Source organism: Cygnus olor, chromosome 2, assembly GCF_009769625.2.
Source record: "Cygnus olor isolate bCygOlo1 chromosome 2, bCygOlo1.pri.v2, whole genome shotgun sequence".
Classification (NCBI taxonomy): Eukaryota; Metazoa; Chordata; class Aves; order Anseriformes; family Anatidae; genus Cygnus; species Cygnus olor.
Genome location: NC_049170.1, coordinates 110,328,792 through 110,352,202, shown reverse-complemented (window position 1 = coordinate 110,352,202; position 23,411 = coordinate 110,328,792). Strand labels below are relative to the sequence as shown.

The 23,411-nt window shown below is 43.4% G+C and overlaps 1 protein-coding gene and 1 long non-coding RNA gene across 5 annotated transcripts; both read left to right on the top strand.

Moving 5' to 3' along the window:
* Positions 1-632: 632 nt before the first annotated feature.
* On the top strand, positions 633-14,726 carry TYMS (thymidylate synthetase). 4 transcript variants are annotated; one of them, XM_040550172.1, is made up of 8 exons: positions 633-737; positions 1,926-2,032; positions 2,727-2,800; positions 4,014-4,188; positions 9,963-10,064; positions 11,234-11,409; positions 13,422-13,493; positions 14,418-14,726. In XM_040550172.1, exons 2-8 carry the CDS (start codon positions 2,008-2,010, stop codon positions 14,553-14,555), a joined length of 762 nt encoding a protein of 253 aa, XP_040406106.1. In that variant the 5' UTR covers positions 633-737; positions 1,926-2,007; the 3' UTR covers positions 14,556-14,726. The 4 variants fall into 4 exon arrangements, with proteins under 4 accessions (XP_040406106.1, XP_040406105.1, XP_040406103.1 ...); XM_040550171.1 differs by lacking the exon at positions 633-737 and adding an exon at positions 937-954 and having other exon boundaries at positions 1,927-2,032; XM_040550169.1 differs by lacking the exon at positions 633-737 and adding an exon at positions 996-1,265 and having other exon boundaries at positions 1,927-2,032.
* On the top strand, positions 4,195-4,796 carry LOC121066539. Its single transcript, XR_005817816.1, has 2 exons — positions 4,195-4,648; positions 4,765-4,796. It is a non-coding gene; the product is annotated as an uncharacterized LOC121066539 (long non-coding RNA).
* Positions 14,727-23,411: the final 8,685 nt, after the last annotated feature.

The window sequence follows — 23,411 nt, the reverse complement described above, 5'->3', positions numbered from 1 at the left end:
TTTATGCAAAGACTTAAGGAAATAATCAGCTCTAAGCATGCAAATAATTCCTATTTGCATACTTAAATTCAGGCACATTTTTAAGCCTTTTCCAGATTGGTCCCTACAGATGTTGCACATTCAGCTAAGTCTGAATCAACCAGATTTCCATATGCATATAGTATATTATTTTCCAATGAAAACTTTCCATCTCTTCTTCCAGTTGCTTTTGATGTTTATAACGCACATTAATTGACTTTTCTGAATATGCAGTAATGAGTAAGTCTTCTGCCTTTGGCACTTTTTTACTTGTAGTTTGCCTCTGGAGCCATAATTAACAGGGAATCCTTTATCAGAAAAGATGTTTGTCTTTTTCTACATTATACACTTTAGCTTGCATGGTATTTGCAAATTATAATAAAGGTTAAGTACTGATACATCTCTCAGAAGCAGAGTTCTAAGTAATTTGGTTTCATTTACTGTGCCCGACATTTCTTAGAATTTTTGGCACATGGTTATCACCATTTTCAACTGTGTCTTTGCTAATTAAGTTTTATACATTTCAAAATGTACAAAACCATGCACGAGACACAAGAAAAATTGTAATTTCATTGTTTAAATAGTGAGAAAGATATGGTTACCTGCCTGCAGTAAGGAGAAGTAATGTTTTCTAGTAAACAGTCCTCTGTTCCATTCAACCTCCATTATATATGCTTGTATTGCAGGATCCTAATCTTGAGAGATTAGTAGTCATAACTCCTGTAATCACACTAGTAGTTAGAAAGTTGGGTTTTATCTGAGAGATAAGTGACTCTTAGGAAATGCTCAACTTCTAAGACATACTAGTGAAGAAATATTCAGGTAAGAGTTTGTTTTGATGAACAGAGAAAATATACCTAGAAAAATTTCAGATGACGCTGCATCTGGAATCATTTCAATCAGTTCAGAAGGCACAAGTCAGAATGCAAAACGATGCTGAAAAATGGGGGAGAGAAGCTGAGATCGACAAGATGAAACTCAATAAAATCCAGCACCGAGTGCTACCCTTGGTGAGAAGGTATGGCAGAAAAGGAGCCCAGCTGTAAAAGCATGGGTGGGTGTAACACAGCAGGCAAGCCTGTGCACGGGACATGGTGCTGCAGGAGCATCTCACAGAAGATGATGGAGGCAGGTGCCGGGCTGCACTCGGGGCTTTGGGTATTGAGGCTGGAGCGATCCCTCCTGAGCCATTGCAGCCTGGCAGCACAGGCCGAAGCCTTCTGTCCTACCCAGCTCAGCACTGCCTGCTACGAAAGAGACCAGAGATGGATTAATTTGCCCGTGGGGTGGAACAAGTAAAAAGTTAGGACAGTTTAGTGCACAGGCTCGGTTAGGTTTTCGGGAAAGGCCTGTCTGGGTGCGTGCGAGGGGGATGCTTCTGAGGATTTCTCTTGGGGTCCCTTCGGCAACTCAGTCACTCAACTGTGCCCGCCGTGACACCATTTTGCTGTCCCTGCAGCCCTCACTGGCGGCTGGGCGACAAGGCGAGGGGCCACGGCGCTCCGGGGGGGCCACTGGAGGCGGCACAGGGGCTGTCACGGCCAGCTACCGAGCAGCGGGGGCTCAGCCGAGCCCGACGGGTCTGGAGGGGTCCGCAGCCCCCCTCAGCCCCGGGGGGTCCCGGGCAAAGCCGTGGGGAACGCCACTGCGGGGGGGGGGGGGGGGGGGGGGGAGGAAGGGGAAGCCCTGCTCCGCCCGTTCCTCCGCGCTGCTTGGTGGGAAGGCAAAACTTAGCGGGCTCGGGCGAGAGGAGGCCGGCGGCTTGGGGAGAGCCCGAGCCGGAGCCGGAGCCCCCCCCCCAGCCCGCAGGGGCAGCCCAGGCTGCCCACCGCCGCCATGCCTACGGCGGGGGAGCCGCCGAGCGCGGCCGCCGATGGCCTGGAGCCGATGGCCGGCGAGCCGCAGTACCTGCAGCAGGTCCGGCACATCCTGCAGCACGGCCACCGAAAGGACGATCGCACCGGCACCGGCACCATCTCCGTCTTCGGCATGCAGGCGCGCTACAGCCTCAGAGGTCGGCACCGAGGCGGGACCCGCGGCCCCAGCCCCGCCCGGGGCCGCCCCGCAGCGCCGGGGGTCGGGCGCCATCTTCTCTGCCGGGGGAGCCCCGGGGGGCTGCGGAGGTGTGTGGGGGCAGCCCTGCAGCCCCCTCGCCCTTGTCCGGGCTGCGACGGCTCGGGGACACCCCCCGGCAATGTTTTTGGTATCACGGGGAGGGGTGGTAGTGTCCCTGGGTGTGGTGGTGAAACGGGGAAGATGGGGAGGGAACCTTCCTGCCATGCGGGCAGAGGAGGGAGAACTGGTGAAATAGGTTTGTGTATCCTATAAAAGTTTACCCTGAGCCTCCTCTGAAATAGGTTTGGTTATCCTATAAAAGTTTTTCGAAGCCTCCTCTTTGTACTTCCTACATAGGAGGCCTACATGGCCCCGCATACTGCCCCACAGTGTCTTACCAGCGGCGCTCTGCAAAATCCCCCTCTGCAAGCCATCGGCCTCCATCTGTCGCTGCACTTTGCTCCAGGAAAAGAAAAGTCAGGCTCTTACCTTCCTTTGTCCCAATAAGAGCATTACACATCCTTTCCCAGCTTCTTACCTTGTCTCCAAACTCCTGACTATCAGATGAGGACACTGTCCTCTGGAGAAAACCCTAAGTCAGTTCACCCTAACAAATTGGTGATCATTTCTGACACCTTGTATCTGTTTTTCAGATCAGTTTCCACTGCTAACAACCAAGAGAGTGTTCTGGAAAGGCGTGTTGGAGGAGCTGCTGTGGTTTATCAAGGTTCAGTATTTGGATGTCTCTATCAGTAGCATGCCTGAGAATAATGTCAAAACAACTTTCTGGTATGGAATAGGTTAAGGAATTTGGGATGACTGCAGGTGCTTCTGTTCATACAGCAGAACACACTGCATGCACAAGACCATTATCTTCAAGACATTCCGTGTATTTTAGTGAAGACTATTGCATTGTTGCAAATTAAATTTTTTTGGACTGTTTCTTTTTAAGGGAAATAGTCTCATACAGTGAGTTCTTGTGCTATTTTAGCTATATTCTGCAGTTGGAAAGCCTAATATAGCCTCTTTTAGTAGCGTTTGCATAAGAAATAATAATATGAAGTAGCTTCTAAACAATTTAATGATCCACTTTTTAATGTTGTGGTAGTTTGTATTGATTTGAATAGAAACAAGCAGTGAGGAACCACAGATGCAGTAAGACTGATGTAAACACTAGGCTTTTTAGCAGAAAAAAAATGAGACCTAATAGAGCTAATACCTGTAGTTAGAGTACTAAAATTCTGTAGATAATATGTTGCTATACAAGAGTTCTTGATACGTTTTGACATTGTACTGGTGTGCGAAAATCTACCTAACCATTTGCTAAATAGCAGGACTCAAGTACACACATTTTTTTTTAAGTATCCTTTTTCCAAAGATAAAAGACTAGATACTCTCCAAAACAGAACACTTATGTTGAATTTCTGAGTTTGCTGATTCGGACTTGTTGAGGAGCTCATTGTTCTACAATTATTGTTGCATGACTCTAGGTCATTTTGTCACATTCTTAATTTTTGTCATGCTAACAAGAGGGGTTTTAAGACCTTAAGCTCATTATAGGTGGCTTGGGAAAGACAATGTCTAGGCCATACATTTTTTTGTCTACTTATATCCATCTAAAAAGCAAAATGTTTTTCTCTGTAGATGTGCATGTGAACTGATATACTGCATGTGACCTTAAGACTGTACTGTTTGTGTGTTCACAGAATAATCCTGAGTTAAATAACAGAAGCATAGCACCTCAAACCTCAGTCTAGTATGTTGCTCATAAGCTTTATTCTAAGTGCAAGAACAGCATCTAGTATAATAATCAGACTGTTTATCCTTTATGTTAAAAGTGGAGAGATATTGTTGAATGGCAAAGCTTAATGCAGCCGTTTTGAGTCATGTCGTCTGTGCTGGGATTAGGAGGTAGACTCTGTACTGTCTGTATTTTGTAGGGTTCGACAAATGCCAAAGAGCTCTCTGCAAAGGGTGTGAAGATTTGGGATGCCAATGGATCACGTGAATTCCTGGATAAGCAGGGTTTTTGCACCAGAGAGGAGGGGGACTTGGGACCAGTTTATGGTTTCCAGTGGAGGCACTTTGGAGCAGAATACAAAGATATGCACACAGGTAATCACATAAAAATGCAACCTTGATTGCTTAGTGAGATGACTGTAACACCTCACTTCCAGAATTCTGTGGATGGTTTGGACTGTTGTTAAAAGGACTGTTCACAGGGTGAACTGAAAACCAGAATGAATAATCTCAGAGAGGGTGAGTTTTGCTTTTTATTTTTTAATTAACTGAATCTAATTATCCTGAAAGAAGCAGTGTTGTATATTGTAGTTCGGCATTTATAGAGCAGAGGAATCATAAGGCATGTGTTATTTTACTTTAATGTAGAATTGGCATGGGCATTGATAGATGGAAAGGTATCTGTATTGCAATCCAGAAATGTGAGCGAGCTCAGTTTGATTGCAGTGGAACACAGACTGCACTCTGAATACTAACACAGGATCCTAATTCCGTGATGCACTTGTGCTGGCAGGAGCTGATGTTAGTGCACCATGGGAGATTGTGGAACAGAAAGGTATTTCCATTTTGCAGCTGGAACTATGTAGGATGTATCCACAGCTGATGATGCTGTGGATAGAATAGCTGTAACAAATTACGATGTGATGCAATATCTGTTGATATTATTTTCAGTGGAACTGGTCCATTAAACTTACTCTGAAGTGTCTGGATGGCTCTTTCTAAATCATCGAAGCAGAGGACATACAAAAACTTAGAAGGACTGCCATAAAAAAAAGAATCAAAAAAAAAAAAGAATATTCCTGTCTGGTTGGTGTGATTTTTTTTTTTAACTCATGTAGAATATCAAAATGGTTAATTATATGTTTTCCTGTATTTTCTTGTCAATGCATTCTCAAAGTTGACATTAGATATAGATACTGTACTTAATTTTGGCATGTTGACCGCTGGCAGAGTACAGTTTTATGTTAACACAGGTGGTCCAAATGGTGAACTGACAAGTCTAAAAACTTACGGAAATGTTTTTGCGTTACTGAATGTAAAAGGACTGAGGCCTAACGTAGTGTAGCAAAAATGAACAAGATAAATACCCTTAACTTTTGTTGCTAATGGATTTTGTTATGTTTTGCTACTAATGGATAGGTAATTAGCTTCAGGAGCTAACAAAACCATTTGAAAAGGCTTCTGGCACAGTGCTGCTGGCAGAAGAAATCCCTGAGATGCTAATTATGTATTACTACCTTGCTTCCCAGCCAGCTTGGGTCTCTCCCTGTAACTATAATTTGGTGTTGTGTTGCAATAAGAGTTATTAGAAAAAATTAGTTACCAACCATGCTGATTCACTGGCATGAGTCAGAATAATGAATAACAACTAATGACTCTTTTATTTTGGAGTCCATTCTGCTGGTAAGTTAATTCCAGTGAATTGCATATATAATTGATATTGAGCCTAAAATCAGCCAGCACAAGGGTCAGTGGGTGAATTGTAATATCCTGTGATATACGAAATGAAAGTTCCCTTCTGGCACCGAATGTTACGGAAATTTAGTTTTTATAAATGACCTTGTGAGCTCTAGATCATAGAATCATAGAATGATGGTTTGGGTTGGAAGGGACCTTAAAGCTCATTGAATTCCAAACCCCCCTGCCACGGGCAGAGACACCTCCTACTAGACCAGGCTGCCCAAAGCCCTATCCAGCCTGGCCTTGGACACTTTGTGGTGGCTTTATGCAGGTGGGCAGCTGAGTTCCACCACAGCCACTCTCTCATTTCCCCTCCTCAAAGGGAAAGGGGGAGGAAATACGATGGAAAGGGCTCAAGGGTTGAGATAAGTACAGGGAGATCACTCAACAATTATTGTCATGGGCAAAAATACTCAGCATAGGAAAATTAATGTAATTTATTACCCATTGCTAACAAGCTAGAGCAGTGAGAAACTAAAAAAGCAAACAAAAAACACCTTCCCCCCATCCACTCTCTTCTACCTCCTCCCCCAAGGCAGCCCAGGGGAATGGGGGCTGCGGTCAGTCCGTAACGTTTCTCTGTGCTGCTCCTTCATGGTCACTCTCTGCCCCTGCTCCACGTGGGGTCCCTCCCACGGGATGCCGTCCTTCCCGAACTGAGCCTGCATGGGCTGCCCACAGGCAGCAGCTCTTCAAGAACTGCTCCCACATGGCTCCGTACCACGGGATCCATCCCCCAGGAGCAAACTGCTCCAGCACGGGTCCCCCACGGGTGGGCGGCAGCTCCCCTCAGACCCCCTGCTCCTGCGTGGGCTCCTCTCCACGGGCTGCAGCTCCGGCCCGGGGCCTGCTCCTGCGGGGGCTCTCCATGGGCCGCAGCCTCCTCCAGGCCACATCCACCTGCTCCACCGGGGGCTCCTCCACGGGCTGCAGCGTGGAGATCTGCTCCATGTGGGACCCATGGGCTGCAGGGGGACAGCCTGCTCCACCAGGGGCCTCTCCGCAGGCCGCAGGGGAACTGCTGCTGCGTGCCTGGAGCACCTCCTGCCCTCCTGCTGCACTCACCTGGGGGTCTGCAGGGCTGGCTCTCACTCCTCTCTCCCAGTTGCTGTTGCACAGGAGGCTTTTTTGTTTGTTTGTTTGTTTGTTTTCCTTTTCTTAAATCTGCTCTCACAGAGGTGCAAATAACATCATTTATTGGCTCGGCAGGTCCCTTTGGAGCCAGCTGAAACTGGCCCTTATCTAACATGGGGCAGCTGCTGAATTCTTCTCACAGAAGCCGCTCCTGCAGCCTCCCTGCTACCAAAACCTTGCCACATAAACCCACTACACAATTCTAGGGATGGGGCATCCACAGCTTCTCTGGGCAACGTGTTTCAGTGCCTCAACACCCTCACAGTGAAGAACTTCTTCCTAATGTCTGATCTGAATCTCTCCTCTTCTAGTTTAAAGCCATTACTCTTTGTCCTATCACTACACTCCCTGACAGAGGCTCTCTCCAGCTTTCCTGTAGGCCCCATTTAGGTACTGGAAGGTTGTTGTAGGGTTTCTCTGAAGCCTTCTCTTCTCTGAGCTGAACAACCCCAACTCCCTCAGCGTGTCTTCATCAGAGAAGTGCTCCATCCCCTTGATGGTCCTCTGGGCTCACTCCAACAGCTCCATGTCCTTACGTTGGGGGCCTCAGAGCTGAACGCAGTGCTCCAGGTGGGATCTCACCTGAGGGAGCAGAGTAGAGGGGGAGAATCACCTCCCTCAACCTGCTGGCCACACTTCTTTTGATGCAGCCCAGGATAGGGTTGCATTACATTGTTAGTGTGTGTTGAGCTTCTCATCAACCAGCACCCCCAGGTCCTTTTTCTCAGGGCTGCTCTCCATCCATTCTCCGCCCAGCCTGTGTTTGTGCTTGGGATTGCCCCGGCCCAGGTGCAGGACCTTGCACTTGGCCTTGTTGAACCTCATGAGGTTTGCACATGTCCACCTCTCAAGCCTGTCCAACTCCCTCTGGATGACATCCCTGCCCTCCAGTGTGTCAACCACACCACTCAGTTTGGTGTCATGGGCAAACTTGCTGAGGGTGCCCTCAATTTCACTGTCCATGTCACGGACAAAGATGTTAAACAGCACCAGTCCCAACATTGCCCCCTGAGGAACACCTCTCGTTACTGATCTCTGCCTGGACATTGAGCCATTGACAGCAACTCTCTGAGTGTGACCATCCAGCCAATTCCTTACCCACCGAGTGGTCCATCCATCAAATTCATGTCTCTCCAATGTAGAGACAAGGATATCATGGGGGACAGTGTCAAATACTTTGCACAAGTCCAGGTAGATGATGTCAGCTGCTCTTCCCCTATCCACCAGTGTTGTAACCCCACTGTAGAAGGCCACCGGCTTTGTCAGGCACGATCTGCCCTTAGTGAAGCCATCTTGGGTGGCACCTATCACCTCTTTATTTTCCATATGCCTTAGCATGGTTTCAGGGAGGATCTGCTCCATGATCTGGCCAGGTACAGAGGTGAGACTGACTGGCCTGTAGTTCCGTGGGTCTTCCTTTTTTCCCTTTTTAAAAAAGCCATGACTTCTCAAATATGATGGACAGTGGCTTAGCAACTTTATCTGCCAGTTCCCTCAGGACCTGTGGATGCATCTCATCAGGTCCCATGGACTTTTGCACCTTCAGTTCCTTTAGATGGTCTCAAACCTGATCTTCTCCTACAGTGGGCGGTTCTTCATTCTCCCAGTCTCTGCCTTTGCCTTCTAGGACCTGGGCTGTGCGGCTAGAGCTGAGTTTGGCCAGGAGCTCCTTGTTCATCCATGCAGGTCTCCTGGTATTTTTGCCCAACTTCCTCTTTGTTGGCATGCATCACTCCTGAGTTTGGAGGAGGTGACACTTGAGTATTAACCAGCTTTCTTGGGCTCCTCTTCCCTCCAGGGCTTTGTCCCATGGTACTCTGCCAAGTCTGCAGAGGCCAGAGTCTGCACTCTCGGAATCCAGGGTAGTGAGCTTGTTGTGCTCCCTCCTTGCTGTCCTCAGGATCCTAAACTCCACCTTTTCATGGTCACTGCAGCCAAGGCTGCCCTTGAATTTCACACTCCTTGTTGGTGAGAACGAGGTGCAGTATGGCGTTCCTCCCCTGCCTGTCCGTCCTGAAGAGCCTGTATCCTTCCATCCTAACACTCTAGTCATGGGAGCTATCTCACCACGTCTCTGTAGTGCCAGTGAGGTTGTAGCCCAGCATGTGCATGTACATCTCTAACTCCTCTTATTTATTCCCACTGCTATAAAGACATGTAAGTTACTGCCTGGAGTGGCTGGAATTCCTTCATGTGGGTTTTCAGGTGCTCTCCTGCTGACCTGTGACCCTTCTCCAGGCTCTGGGCATCTCTCTTGACACTGACATCCAACCAGGAGGAGTGGGATGCGCTGAGGTTCCTCTCCCCTGGCAACTCTAGATTAAAGCCCTCTTCACCAGCTTGGCAAGCCTATGACCGAAGGTGATCTTCCCCTTCTCTGATAGGTGGACCTCATCAGCCCCCAGGTTTCTCAAAGCAAGTCCCATGGTCTAAGTAGCCAAACGTCAATGCTGGATCTGACTGCACCTTTCAATCCCCTTCCCTTTGACTGGGAGGACTGGTGAAAAAATTACGTGCTCTCCCGAGTTCCTTACTGCTGCTCCCAGGGCTCCCAGATGGATGTGTATATTCACCTGCCAAAAACTTCCTGCTTTTGAGCGTTCAAAGAATTCATGGCACTCCATGTTACTGGTCTGGATGTAAAATACATAAATATATATCTATATTTTTAAGGAGGTCTGTAGCATGTACGTTTAACATCTAGAGACAAAGACGTCTTAATCCAGAAGTGCAATGGGAGAATTACTTTAAGTAATGTGGATGACTAGATGACTAGAATGACTATCTTGTTGCTCATTCCAATACAGCCTTTATCCTGTTTAGGTAACAAGTTGTCATGAATGATGAAGTAACATGCTTTGTACAATTAAGGTTTTTGTACTGTAACCATTGTTTTTTGGGATGTAGTGTTCATGCAGATTTCATTTTTGGTCTTAAAAAATGTCTAGTTGTTGATGCTTTGAAGAAAATGTTCTAAATAGGAATGTTCCCCTTTCAACGGGTGCTAAAGGTACTGAAAGCGCACAAGAGATGGTGGGACGTGTTGTAATACCATCACAAGAATTTCACAAGCCTTAGAGCACCCAAAGGAAGACCAAGAATAGCCTACACTTGGAAGGTGCAAACTGATAAATCTAGTCACTTTCAAAGTTCCACTAAAATCTTCAGAGGCTGTTATTTGGGTATGACCTTTCAGTGGGGTGTGAGCTGGGCTTTGGAAATAAATCATGATTTGAATCTATCTGACTTAGATCATATTTGGTATCTTTCTTCAGATTATTCCAACCAAGGAGTTGATCAGCTGAAAAACGTGATTGATATGATCAAAACCAATCCAGATGACAGAAGAATCATTATGTGTGCTTGGAATCCCAAAGGTACGGAACAGCACACATTAAGGGAATGCCGTTGCATGTTATCTTACTGTATGGTAACCTATGCTCTAAGTACTGTGTCAGCAATCGGTTCCATCTTGGTGTCTTTGCTTATGCTTCATAAAACTACCAGGAATGTAGGTCACTGAATGCAATAAAAATGGTCAGGGATTATCAGCTTGGTTCTCTTTCTACTTAATTCTCACGTTCAGACCTCACAATTTTTGAACGATTACTCCAAAGTTTTTCTCAGCAGGTTAGAGTGAGGGATGTACATTACTACCAATGACAGAAGTTGTTATGTTAAAAAGGCTAAAAAAAAAAGTATACCAAAGCAGCATGTCTGTTTTTCAGTCATATATTAAACTATAAACTTATAAAAATCCTTGCAACTAGAGAACAAAAATATTATTTGTGTTGTAATCATTTTCTTTGGATATACATTGTCTGGATGCCTATTCACTCTGTAGCAGTGCTTCTAAATAAGAGCTGCTGCTAGAGGATGTTTTACTTCAGCAGCAGTAGTTCCATGCCCACAAAAAAATCCCCCAGCATTTTCCACTCATGTCTCTAAAAGAGGTTTCCACGCACTGTTGCTGGTATTTTACAGGTTAAACATTCTCTGATATCAGGAGTGGGTTAAAGTTTTACTTACCTAGCTGTAAATTTACTATCTTCACTTTTAAGTGTAGATAAGCACTCAAAAGATCTTTTGTTTGCTAATTAGTTTATTGTTGATCACTCGGTTTTATATAAACAGGCAGTAAAGATACATTGCATTGAGAAGGGCATAAGATGAAGCTGTTGGAAGTTGCTTTAGGGTACACGCTTAATTTTAGTCTTAATGCCTTCCTTTAGGGAAATCAATTGGCTCACCTAGGTGAGTAAAACCAAACTGCTGTGCAGCATTATGGCGTAAATCTGTTCTGTGGAATATCTGTTTATGATTTTTCTAATCATACAGCCCAGGAGGCAGCTTGTCATGACCCAGTCTTAATTGCTCAGGCAGCAGGTGTTTTTAAACGAGAAAAAGCAACAGAATGGTAGTGCAGCTTGATATTGCTGTCTACCATATCTCATCAAGTGCTCGTTCAGATTTTGCATTTTCTACATTTGTGACACTAATGCTGTTTTGACTTTTTTTCCCCTTCTTCCTGTATTGCAATTCGTAGATATTTCTCTGATGGCTTTGCCACCTTGTCATGCCCTTTGCCAGTTCTATGTTCTAAATGGAGAATTGTCTTGCCAACTCTATCAGAGGTCTGGAGATATGGGACTAGGAGTGCCTTTCAATATTGCCAGCTATTCGCTGCTCACATACATGATTGCCCATGTCACAGGGCTGAAGGTAGGCTAATCAGTCATTTTACCTGATGTTGTTTGAAGAGTGACAAAGATAAGACTCTGGTGTCATGTCCAAAAAAAATGGAATGAACATACTTTTCAAAATCTTGCTGAAATATGTGTAAAAGAGATTGGCAGTTGGGATCAGCAGTGTAAGAATGCTTAAATTCAGGTCAAACAGAGGAGATCCTCCAGGTCTCTTTAATTGAACGTGTCAAAACAGACCTGTTCCAGTACTCTACTCAGAAATCTTAACTGAGCATTTGTTGTTATGGGATAATAACATACAAGTGATTAAATTTTGTAGAATTTGTTATTTTGTTGTAAGTGAAGAGTAGCTCAGTAGTTGCTGTCAAGATTCCAATTTGGATATTCTGCCCACCTAACTTCCTGCTATAATTTCAGTTTTGTGGCTTTATTTATTTATTTGCTTGTTTATTTTTCCTACTGTAGATGGTTATGTAGAGTGGCAGTATGTGCTCAAATAGGTACTGCCCTGATTCCAGAGCTGTATTTTGCAGTTCGGTAGAATAATTTAAGTGGCCCACAGTCTTAAACAAGCGAACCCGCCTTGTATTTAGAGCATTTAAAAATTAAACTAGCAAGGCCATTTGGGCCTGATCCTCCTGCTACCAGCAATACGAAAGGGAACTTAATTTAAAATAGGGAAGTAGGGAAGAATCAAACTTCACAGCAAGAGAATAGACATACTTAAAAAAATAGGCCAAAGTACTAGGAAAAGCAAAAATAACATTATGTCCATAAAGTAGCTCTTCCCCCTCCACCACTTCCTCTCACAGCTTTGATGGTTTCCTTTTTTTCCTGTGGAAAGATCCACAAATTTTTGCTTTTAAAATCTAGCACACTGTGAAATATTACAATGAGAAGTGCTAGGTGATACAGAGCTCTGAATAAGTATTTTAATATCTTGGTTTGTATAAAATTGCAAATTAAATAGATTTTTAATACACATGTATAATGGGTAGTGATAAATTTTAGTTTTCAAATTTTTTTGCCCTGCTTACCATTAGTTGAGAAGTAATGCAGCCTCTGAAGACAGACAATTTTGACCACTCAAGGTAGGTGTCTAAACTAATCATAAAATATCCTGAGTTGGAACGGACCCACAAGGACCATCAATTCCAACTCCGGGCTCCACACAGGGCTACCCTAAAATCAGACCATGTGTCTGAGAGCGTTGTCCAAACACTTCTTGAACTCCAGCAGGCTCGGTGCCATGACCGCTGCCCTGGGGAGCCTGTCCCTGTGCCTGACCACCCTCTGGGTGCAGAACCTTTCCCTAACACCCAGCCTGACCCTCCCCTGTCACAGCTCCCTGCTGTTCCTTTGTAACTAAGTACAAGGAAATTTTCCTTGCCCTTTCTGTACTGTAGCAGTGTAATCTCTGAGTGTCAGACATACAGCATTTAGCATGATGTATCCAAAGGCTCATCTACATTGGTCAGAGGTTGAGTAAAGTAAAACTTAAGTTAAATTAGATTTTTCCGGGTTGCTAAGTCACAGAACTTGCAAGCCTGCAAAACTCATTTGGATGCTGGATAAATGCTTTAGCCTGTGACTGACACCTCCATTGCCACAAACTACATTGTTCAGTAGTGACTAAGGTTGCTAGTTTGAAACAACTTCAGCAAGTCCTAACTTGCTGAGGATGTGAAAGAGAAAGCTGGAGGTCACTGCCACACTTGTTTCCAACTGGGTGAACAGATCAGTAGTACTCCATTCAGTTACTGTACCTGTTTCCTGAAGAAGATTTCAAGGATACATTTTTTAGTACGTTAATGGGAGTTTCATTATGTTTTTATTAACCATGCATGCGTCTGGGAAGAGGCTGTCCACTGAAGTTTGCAAGGATGTCTTGATAATGTAATCCAGTACAGAAGCTGCAGTTCCATGCCAGCTGTGTGATGCTAAGAATCAACACCGTAGGCATTGTAATGTTGTGCTTTCTTGAAATCTGACTATTTGAAGACCACTTGTATTCTCCTTTCTCTTCAGCCTGGAGAGTTCATACACACATTAGGAGATGCTCACATATATCTGAATCATGTGGAACCTCTAAAAATTCAAGTAAGTACTTTGTGTTCTTGTATCCTTTTATCTTCCACAATGCTCATCCAATACAAAGTTACCTTGGTGTTGTAATTACTATTTTGCAGATACTCATTTGTATGTCTTTTCTTCACATTTCTGTGCTAATAATTGTAGTATTGAAAATGGGTATTATTGTAATAAACTGGCCTTTAACCTATGTTCACCTCTGTTTGCAAACAGAAATATTATACAAACATGACTGAAATGCACATCAATGTACCATTCCACATTGAAATGTACTACTCTAGAACCAAGTTAGAGACCCAGAATCTGTACCTTACTTTTGACTTCATCATTACAAAGCCTTAGAAAACTGTTCTGCCTAATAGGATAAACACAAAATAAAATGTCTTTGGAGTATAGCAGAAAAGGATAACTCATCAATTCACATTAGTTAGTCGGTATTACTATTTGGCTGAATAAGGGTATATTTTCTTCAGGATCTAATTTGGTGCAGTAGAAACAATTAGAATTTTATTTGATTAGACTTTGCTCGGAGTGAACATCCTCACCATTCATATGGCTCAAAACCATCCAGAGAACTAGTTATTGGTTTGGGCCCTAATGTTCCCATGAGAAACTGCAGCACATTGGATGCACATCTGGGTCAGAATTTCCAATTTAGTTTCCTCTGGAAGGAGTTTAATTTGCATCCATGAGAATTGCTCTACAGACTGAAACTGCTTGCAGTGCATTTGGACACTGCTGCTTCCAATCAAAATACTAAATTAGATACTGCCAAACTGTATCATTTGTTTGCCTTTAAGTCTTCTTGGGGAGGAGGGAGAATCTACATGGTGTAATCCGAATTGAGATTAATGAGATCAAATTTATAACATAAAATCTCTGCCTCCAAGTATTACCTTTGTACAATAAACTTAGGACATGCTTTTATTTCAGCTTCAAAGGGAGCCAAGACCTTTCCCCAAACTCAGATTTCTTCGTAAGGTTGACGACATCTGTGACTTTAAGGCAGAAGACTTTCAGATTGAAGATTATAATCCTCATCCACCTATTAAAATGGAGATGGCTGTTTAATGCGGTAGAACAGCTTCTATTAACATGGAAATTTACCGAAGCTACTTAGCTTTCTCTGTGCTTACAGTAACTTTTTTTTTATATACTTCAAAAGGTATAAGCTTTATTATTGAAAAATAAATGGGCGATAATAGGTCAATGTTATCTTCAGTACTGAGTTGTCAGAACAAATTTCTAGGCATGGAGAGCGCTGCTGTTTTTTTCCATCTGTTACAAAGCAGAGTAGAATTCTTAGCTTCCGTGAGTTTGGATTATTCCTTCTGTGTAAGCAATGCATGTACTATGCAGAGGTTACCCTAGCTTTAGGTTGCTTGTGAGATGGTTTTCTACACATCGTTTCAGTTAACAGCGGCCATTTCAGTTACCATTCATCTACTATTTCTGAGTTGTACTTGCTTAGATGATTAATTTAGTACTGAAAATAAGAACTTTTATGTGTGATAGAGGTTTTCTTCAAGTTTATAGAAGTCTTTAAAATACATATGTTTAATAAAGCTTTTTTTAAAAAAAGTCTTTTGGAATGGATGATGCATATTTAATTTTAGTATGTTTTTTCATAGTAGTAAGTAAGAGCTGGGAAACAAAGGTAAATGCTGTTAATAAGAGTTGGAAAGCAAAGGCGAATTCTATTTTAGCAGTCCAATCTCTGCTACCATGGGCAACAGTTTCCTGTATCTCCTTCCATAAAGAAATCAACTTTCACTGTAAAACTAGTTGTGTCTTTCTGCCCTTATTCACTCCTATTCAGTACATTAATACTAATAGAAAAAATGTATTTTAATTTCCAACCAGTCGGACTTACAAAGCTTAAATTATTGTTTTCTTTCTATGACATGTAGCCCAACACACAGCACAGGGATGTCATTGTCTTTTGTAAGTGCACCAAATGTAAATAAGCTACTGCTTATTAGATAGGTTCTCCTCAGCATCTAATGTAGTCCACCTTTCTTGAACAGAGATGATCAGACTGTACATACTATTTCACCTGAGATCATACCAGAAACTTGCTTAATACATGGAAGGATCAAACTTTACCTTTTTCTGATCCATTAAATGGATGCTCAGTAGCTAATCTGTGGTTAAACACACTGAACTCACAGACAGTAGCAGTATTCTTGTTACTAGACCTGAAAGCCATGTCACACGCTCTTTCCTGTAAATTTCATCCCAGCTCTAGCACTTTTAAGGTCATCTAGTTAGGTTCTTCAGGTGTCATCTATATTAATCATACCTCGCAGCTTTAGGTTGTCAGCAGCTTCTTACCATGACCATACTTTTGTAAGTTAACGATTCTTGAGTGTATTTACAGCCCTCTAAAGTACAAGAAAACAGTTTAGGTTGTGCAGTCACTTAAGAGTTCTGCCTGCACTTAGCAAGTTAATTTCCTTTTGCTGGAAACCACTTTATGTAACACTTCAGTTAAGGTGGAATGTGCAGGGTGTTTTAGCAAGTGTAGCTAGAGAGAATGTGAAGCAAAATGTTGGCCTCAAGGCTTGAGTAGAGGGAATTAGCACATGGTGAAGTTGACCAGTACAGACACACCCAGACATGAGAAGAAAGAATTTAGAATGGGAATCATTGCCTGCCTTTCATAAATTGAAGAGGACTTAGTCCAACCATTAAAAAAAAAATCTTTTTAAGTATGAAGCATGACAAATGGTCTATCTTCCCATAGGTATATGGACATACACAGAATGCTTAAACGTGGTAACAGACCAGTACGTAGCTCTGGAAGAGCTACTTCTTTTCACTATAGGAATTAACTAAAACATCAGTGTTCCTCTTTATTAGCACGATTTACTACTGATAGCAGTTGTTGACCTGAAGCATGGACCTTAAAGTCCAAGCTAGTTTACGCTGCTCAAGAGATCAGAAAGATATAAAAAAGTAGAAGTAGTTTATTATACAGCAGGCTTTAATGTGGTTTAAATTAATAAGTGTGAGACTTGCATGTTTTCAGGCAATGGAAATTAATATTCAGAAAATTTGAATATATAGACTTAAACAGGAAGTACTCAAAGGAAGTACTCAAAGAATTTACAGAATGTGAAGACTGTTCACTGCTGGCAAAGATGACTGGTATGACCGAAGCCTATATTTAAAGCAGTATTTTAGACAGAACAGCACATTTCTAGATCTTTTGGGAAGCTATGAAAGGAACCCATAGGCCTTTTGAGAGAAGGGGGTGTTCCTGGACTTTCTTTCTGATGAATAAGATGTCCCCAGCAGCTTCCTATCCTTCACGCTTTCCAGATGATGACTTAAAGAGCCCTACAGGTGGCATTAAAGAGCCCGACAGGTGGCATTAGAAGTCAGTTCTTTGCTAGCTCTGCTAGCTGTAGCATTTCTGAGTCCTTGCCATTCGCCCTGCTGAATGCTACACTCGTTCTGCCTCCCAGTTTGCCCTTGAAGTTTCCTTTTCCAGTCTTTCATCATTTCTTCTCCAAATGCATCCTTTCATCATATCTTTCCCCAGTTTCCAGGGGTAATACAATCAACTTGGAGATAGCAAAGAAATTTTGTACCACTTTGCTCAGATAGTAGAATCACAGGATGGTTTGGGTTGGAAGGGACCTTAAAGTTCACCCAGTTCCAACCCCCCTGCCACGGGCAGGGACACCTCCCACCAGACCAGGCTGCCCAAAGCCCCATCCAGCCTGGCCTTGAACACCTCCAGGGATGGGGCATCCACAGCATCAACTTCTTCCTAATGGCTAATCTAAATCTCCCCTCTTTTAGCTTAAAGCCATTACCCCTTGTCCTATCACTATACACCCTGTCAAAGAGTCCCTCCCCAGCTTTCCTCTAGGCCCCCTTTAGGTACTAGAAGGTTGCTGTAAGGTCTCCCCAGAGCCTTCTCTTCTCTAGGCTGAACAACCCCAACTCCCTCAGCCTGTCTCCATCAGAGAGCTGCTCCAACCCCTTGATCATCCTGATGGCCCTCCTCTGGGCTCACTCCAACAGGTCCATGTCCTTATGCTGGGGGCCCCAGAGCTGAATGCAGTGCTCCAAGTGGGGTCTCATGAAAGCAGAGTACAGGGGAACAATCACCTCCCTTGACCTGCTGGCAACGCTTTTTTTGATGCAGCCTGGGATACAGTTGGCCTTCTGGGCTGAAATTATAATTAATAATAATTATTATACATACATACACATATATAGTATAATTACATAATAAAATATAATAATAATGTGCAGTATAATATAATTAATATTCATCAAGGCTGCTCTCAATTCATTCTCCGCCCAGCCTGTATTTGTGCTTGGGATTGCCCCAGCCCAGGTGCAGGACCTTGCACTTGGCCTTGTTGAACCTCATGAGGTTTGCACATGTCCACCTCTCAAGCCTGTCCAACTCCCTCTGGATGACATCCCTGCCCTCCAGCCTGTCAGCTGCACCGCATAGTTTGGTGTCATGGGCAAACTTGCTGAGGGTGCCCTCAATTTCACTGTCCATGTCACGGACAAAGATGTTAAACAGCACCAGTCCCAACATTGCCCCCTGAGGAACACCTCTCGTTACTGATCTCTGCCTGGACATTGAGCCATTGACAGCAACTCTCTGAGTGCGACCATCCAGCCAATTCCTTACCCACCGAGTGGTCCATCCATCAAATCCATGTCGCTGCAATTTAGAGACAAGGATATCGTGGGGGACAGTGTCAAATGCTTTGCACAAGTCCAGGTAGATGATGTCAGCTGCTCTTCCCCTATCCACCAGTGTTGTAACCCCACTGTAGAAGGCCAGCACATTTGTCAGGCACACTAACTGCCTCTGTGTTAGTCAAGCTTCTGTAACCCACATTATTCCTTTTGTCTTATATGTTACAAAATTGGCCTTGCAGCAATACCACTAGGAGTATTAGTTATCTAGTTATGAGATAAGGGGTCATAAAAGAAGGAATTGTCTCTGAATTTTGAGACTAACACTTCATCAATCATCAAAATCCATAGTCTGTTCATTTGTCTGCCTTGGTAAGTTTGCCACCTTATTGTCTGGGATCCATGAAGTGCCTTGAAGACTGAATATAGCCCAGGTCTCGAGTACCTTTTATTAAAAATAAACTTTTCACTTTCATATGCTTGAAATTTAATCACACTTCTAACTTCTCTTTGTAGCCCACATGTGTAACAAGGCTAATGCATATTGGGAACACCAAGTAGCAACATCTTTTTAATAAAAAAAAAAAAAAAGAACCTCATGGTAAATTGTTACAGGAGTGTTTTGTATAACTAACATGCTTTCAAGACTTCCTGATGCTGAAATATCATCAAATATTATCAAGTGCTGGACCAATTCACAGAGGCCAACACTCTCAGCATGAGAGCAAACAGGCACTGAAAACACAACAGCAATGCCTGTGTTTAATTAAGCACACAAGAGGAATGTTCTAAATAATAGACTAAATGATAAAGGACTAAATGATAAAGATCAACAGTGTTTCTATTCTTTCATGATTTTTTAAGACGGCTTCTGACAAACTGTCCTAGCAATTTCTGCCCCACATCCCCCCTCCCCCCAAATCAATACTAAAGACAGTGTCCAATACTGGGGATCGAAAGGGATCAAAAATCTCTTGGTGCAGCCCTATAGCATGACATGAAACAAAGAAAATTACAGAACTGCATACAAGTTTATGCTTAGAAATCACAGACATAGCTGAAGAAACCAATCAGACTAGTTTGGAGGGGAGGGAGAAAAAGATTTTCTCGTTCTTGATGCATTTTGCAGAGCCTTATTCTGGAGCTCTTTGTCCATCAGTGACAGACAAGGTTTCATTCACCCTTCCCTGCCTGCAGCTGTCACTTTGGCAATAACTCAAGGCACTAGCTTTGTAGGAGCTCTTTAAATATCACTTTGTTGTGGCACTGTAAGGGAAAAATAACAAGACCTGAAGTCTCCCAAATTAACATATTACAAGAGCTGCTACAAGAGCTGCTGGCAACTGATATCAAAACATTTGTACAGTATCCCTTCTGTGTGGTTCAATAAATGCAAATTATTTTAATTACTCCATTTAAATGAAAGGTCGCGTGAATATTTGGATGAAACAATGTTCAAGGATGTTACCAATACTAAAAGAATCGGATTGCACTTGTAAGTTACTATAAGGGGGCTACACCTGACCCAGGTCTGGATGAACTCAGTTACATGGAAGAAAAAAAAAATCAGTGTGTGTGAGGGCAGAGCCTCACTGGAGTGCATTCAGAAATTCTTGCCCCTTAACTGGGTGTTGAACCACACAAGTCAAAGGCAAAGTGAAAATGGTTCTTCCATTGCAGGACAAGGACAGCGGCTTTCACCTAAGCAAATAAGGCTGTCTTTGTAGGGAAGCCATTAGGTAATGCTCACACAAACTGATCTGGCAGCTCTGCCAGGTAATTGCCTCCCAGATTGCCTCAAGATCATTTCAGGGTTTAGGGTCCTTTAGGAGCCAGCTCAACCCTCTCTGGTCATCTAAGCTCAGGGTCTACAGGTAAGGACTGCAGCTGCCCTGGGGACTGGACTGTCTTAGCCATACTTCAGCACACTCAGCAGCTTTGGGATCTGCTTGCCTTTGTGAACAAGCAGCTATTCCCATTTTGAGACAGCCAAAGTGAATACAGCAGTGATTCTGCTACAGGAAATCGTTCTTTCTCCTGGAGATCTGTCCAGATGAAAGATGGCCTGCTAGAAAAGATGCACTTGGTTAAGAGTCAGGGTTCAATTTCTAGCTGTGCTACAGATTTCCTGCCTGGAGCTTGGCTAAGTTGTTCAATCAGTTCAGGCTTCACGTTAATTTCCCGGGTTTGTAGTATGGATGATGGTACTCCCTCTATTCTCAGGGGAATTCTGTGGATAAATACATTAAACACTTAATGTGGTTCTCCCATGTTATGGTGAAAAGAAGAAAAAGATTACACAAACCATCAAGTAAAGCTAATATTCAGGACTTGCCTTTACTTTGTAAAGCAGAGCTGTACTAATGGGTGATTCAAACACTTCCTAATAGATGTTCACCCCCCTCTGCAAATTGTCTTATCTACTGATGGAGAACAGCTGACAGCGAGAAGTACAATGAAATGTGTTGATAGCGGGGCTTGGCATGAGAAACTGGCAGCGGAGGAACTATGCTAATGCAATCATGTTGTTTCCAGTTGCTGCAGAGGAACGAGAATTTGTTAATTCGCGTTGTTTGGCTCTGTCGATTTAGTGTCAAGAGCTGGCAAGAAGATGGATGCAGCAAGAAAACATTTACTTCAGGCTGGAGACTGCTATTCTGAAAGGTACACGTTGGTCTATTGGCACCTCGCTGCTTATGGTATATTTTGACAGTTATGATATATGTTAGTTCTGGTCTTTGGACTCATTAAAATATTTAATGTGAAAAGTGTTTAGGTGTAGCTGATGGCGATGACTTAATACTGATGCTGACAAGGAGATTCCTTGGGAGAAAGGAAAGGTTACATACAGCCTTATAACACAGCTACATATACAACATCCAGGAGCGCTGCAGGGAGCAGCCAGCCCTCACTGCACCCTGGCAAGGGCACAGCACGTCATCTTCCTTCTGGTTCCTCTTCTCCAGAGGTTACTGCCTGCACAGCAGAGCTGGCCTTAGGGGAAATGTGTTCCTTCTCCACTGCTCCAGCTCACCGTGATGCACAGCACCACGGCTAAAGGTGCAGGCACGGCCGAGCATGTCTGTCTGAGCACGGCGCTGCCCATGTGCCAGCCTCCCCTGAGCAAAGCTTGGTGGAGAAGCCAAATTTCTCCTGGGGTGATGTGGAGATTGGGCTATGAAACCTCAATGCTGCATCTGCTGCAAGCAGTGAGCATGAGGTGAGCATAATGCTGGACAGGTTACATTTCTGCGGGGTCTTCAGGAGACCCGATTCTCAAGCAAATGGTGTACAGGCACCCTGACAGGCTTAAGAAGATGAAGTACAACTTGGTAACAGAATAACCTTGCATGGATTTGGTCTCTGCAGTTGAGTTAATGCAGCACAAATAGATTGGACACAAGAACAGGAGCCAGGAACCTCTTCATTCCTACAACCGTGCGCTCATACAGCCACAGGAAGGTGTGCCACGCTGAGCACAACCTGAGCACCACAGCCACAGAGGAAAAACTAGCTCTGCTAATAACCCTTGGGCTACCAGGGGATATCAGCAGCCCTGCAGCTCTGTCCAGACCACGTTGTCCAGACCATGTTGTTCTGCGAGGATGTTCCTGACAGCTTCAAGTCATGGACGTGGCTGCACTGTGCTTCATGCTGAGCAGCACAGTCTTCTTCTTGTGCCTCGCTTCTCTACCTGTGGTGTGGGCAATGATGATCACAACTGCATACTTTCATGTTTCTCACAGCTGAGGGGATATAATGTCAGCAGTTACTCTCTTAATTAAAAAAAAATCATGTATTTCCAGGTTGTTCACAGAAATTATGTGTGAGAAGAAAGGAACCAGGGAGAGCAGGTGAAGGGAGGCAGCCTTGGCAGGCAATAGCTGAAATAGATATCAGGTAATTTTCAGCTGTAATATTTAATTCTAATGAGAAATACAAAGGAGTTTTGGCACTAGCTCCAAAGGCTAGGTGTTTGTTGCATTAAATAAATAGTAATTAGGAAAAAGCCCACAGCGCTTACACATACACTTACCCTGTTGGTTGCCACACCAATTCCTAGCAGTGCTAAGGCCTGCAAGGAAATCACAAACATTCAAGACTTACTTCTGGTTTTTAATTCCCAACAGAGTTACCCAGTAGCATAAAGGATGGAATAACAGTTGATTCAGCATTCTCATTTTATAGAAAATGTTACACACTTTATAAAACATTTTATTGATATTTTTTTTTTCTGCCTTCTCTGCTCCACAAACAACGTGAAGAATTATATAGCAGTGTGTGCGGAGCAGTAAAGAAATGCATGTTCTGTATGTCTGGGGTTTTAATGGTGCTGCCAAGTGCAGCATGTGGGGAGCACAAATGCTGAACTAAACTTCCAATTTCATTGGAAGCCACACATTTTAAAAAAAGTCCATTCACATTTCCTACTAAAAGTTGGCTGCCTTCCTCATGCAGACATTACAGTTGTTTTACATATATTTTTTTTTTAGGAACAAGCTATTCCTTTAAACTTAAGGGAATACAGGTGCAGAATGTGTGTCAGGGTCCTGTAGCAAATATATGTAATGACACCCTGAATAACAAGTTCAACCTGAACTCTGAGTATGTCAAGGAGCGGTATCAACATTACACCACAATTTTCTAGACTGTGTCATTTTTTAAACAAATAATAATAATAAAAAAACCCTCCAAAGAATATCGTCTGGAGGAGTTGACTCCATGAGGGTTTAAATTCAGCCAGTTTAGTGACCCACTCTATTGCTTTTTATTTCCCCTTGTTGGTTTGCATCCAGCATCTGGGGATAAGGAAAATAAGAATCAAATACACTGCAGGATCCTATTTACTTTTTCTGTCAAACTCTAATAAAAAGAGCTGAAACATTGATATGAAGTGATGGGAATTCAGGAAATAGAAAGGAAATTAAAAGCTGGAATTCACATTCTGCCTGTATTGTGTGCTTTTGGCCACACTTACTCCAGGAGCTCGCAATGACTATAGTAATATCCAAACTAGGTTTGAGCCAGGCAAATCAGGAGCTGCAGGAAGGAGAGCAGTGTCTTCTGTGGGAATGAGTACATCTTGGCAGCATGTGTTGGATCAAAGCACCCTAAAGCACAGACGTGGCTGCCTAAAGTTTTCAATGGAAAAGATTTTTTTGACAAAAAACATAGTTTAAATAAGATGGCTACCAAACCAGCACATCTCTCTCACACAAGGGAGAATTTTCCTGCCTTCAAAGAGTGAAACAC

Coding starts and splice junctions, on each gene's coding strand:
- TYMS (XM_040550169.1), top strand. CDS start 1,110: ATGGTGCTGCAGGAGCATCTCACAGAAGATGATGGAGGCAGGTGCCGG. Junction 11,410..13,421: donor CCCATGTCACAGGGCTGAAG/GTAGGCTAATCA, acceptor CTTTCTCTTCAG/CCTGGAGAGTTCATACACAC. Junction 13,494..14,417: donor TGGAACCTCTAAAAATTCAA/GTAAGTACTTTG, acceptor CTTTTATTTCAG/CTTCAAAGGGAGCCAAGACC.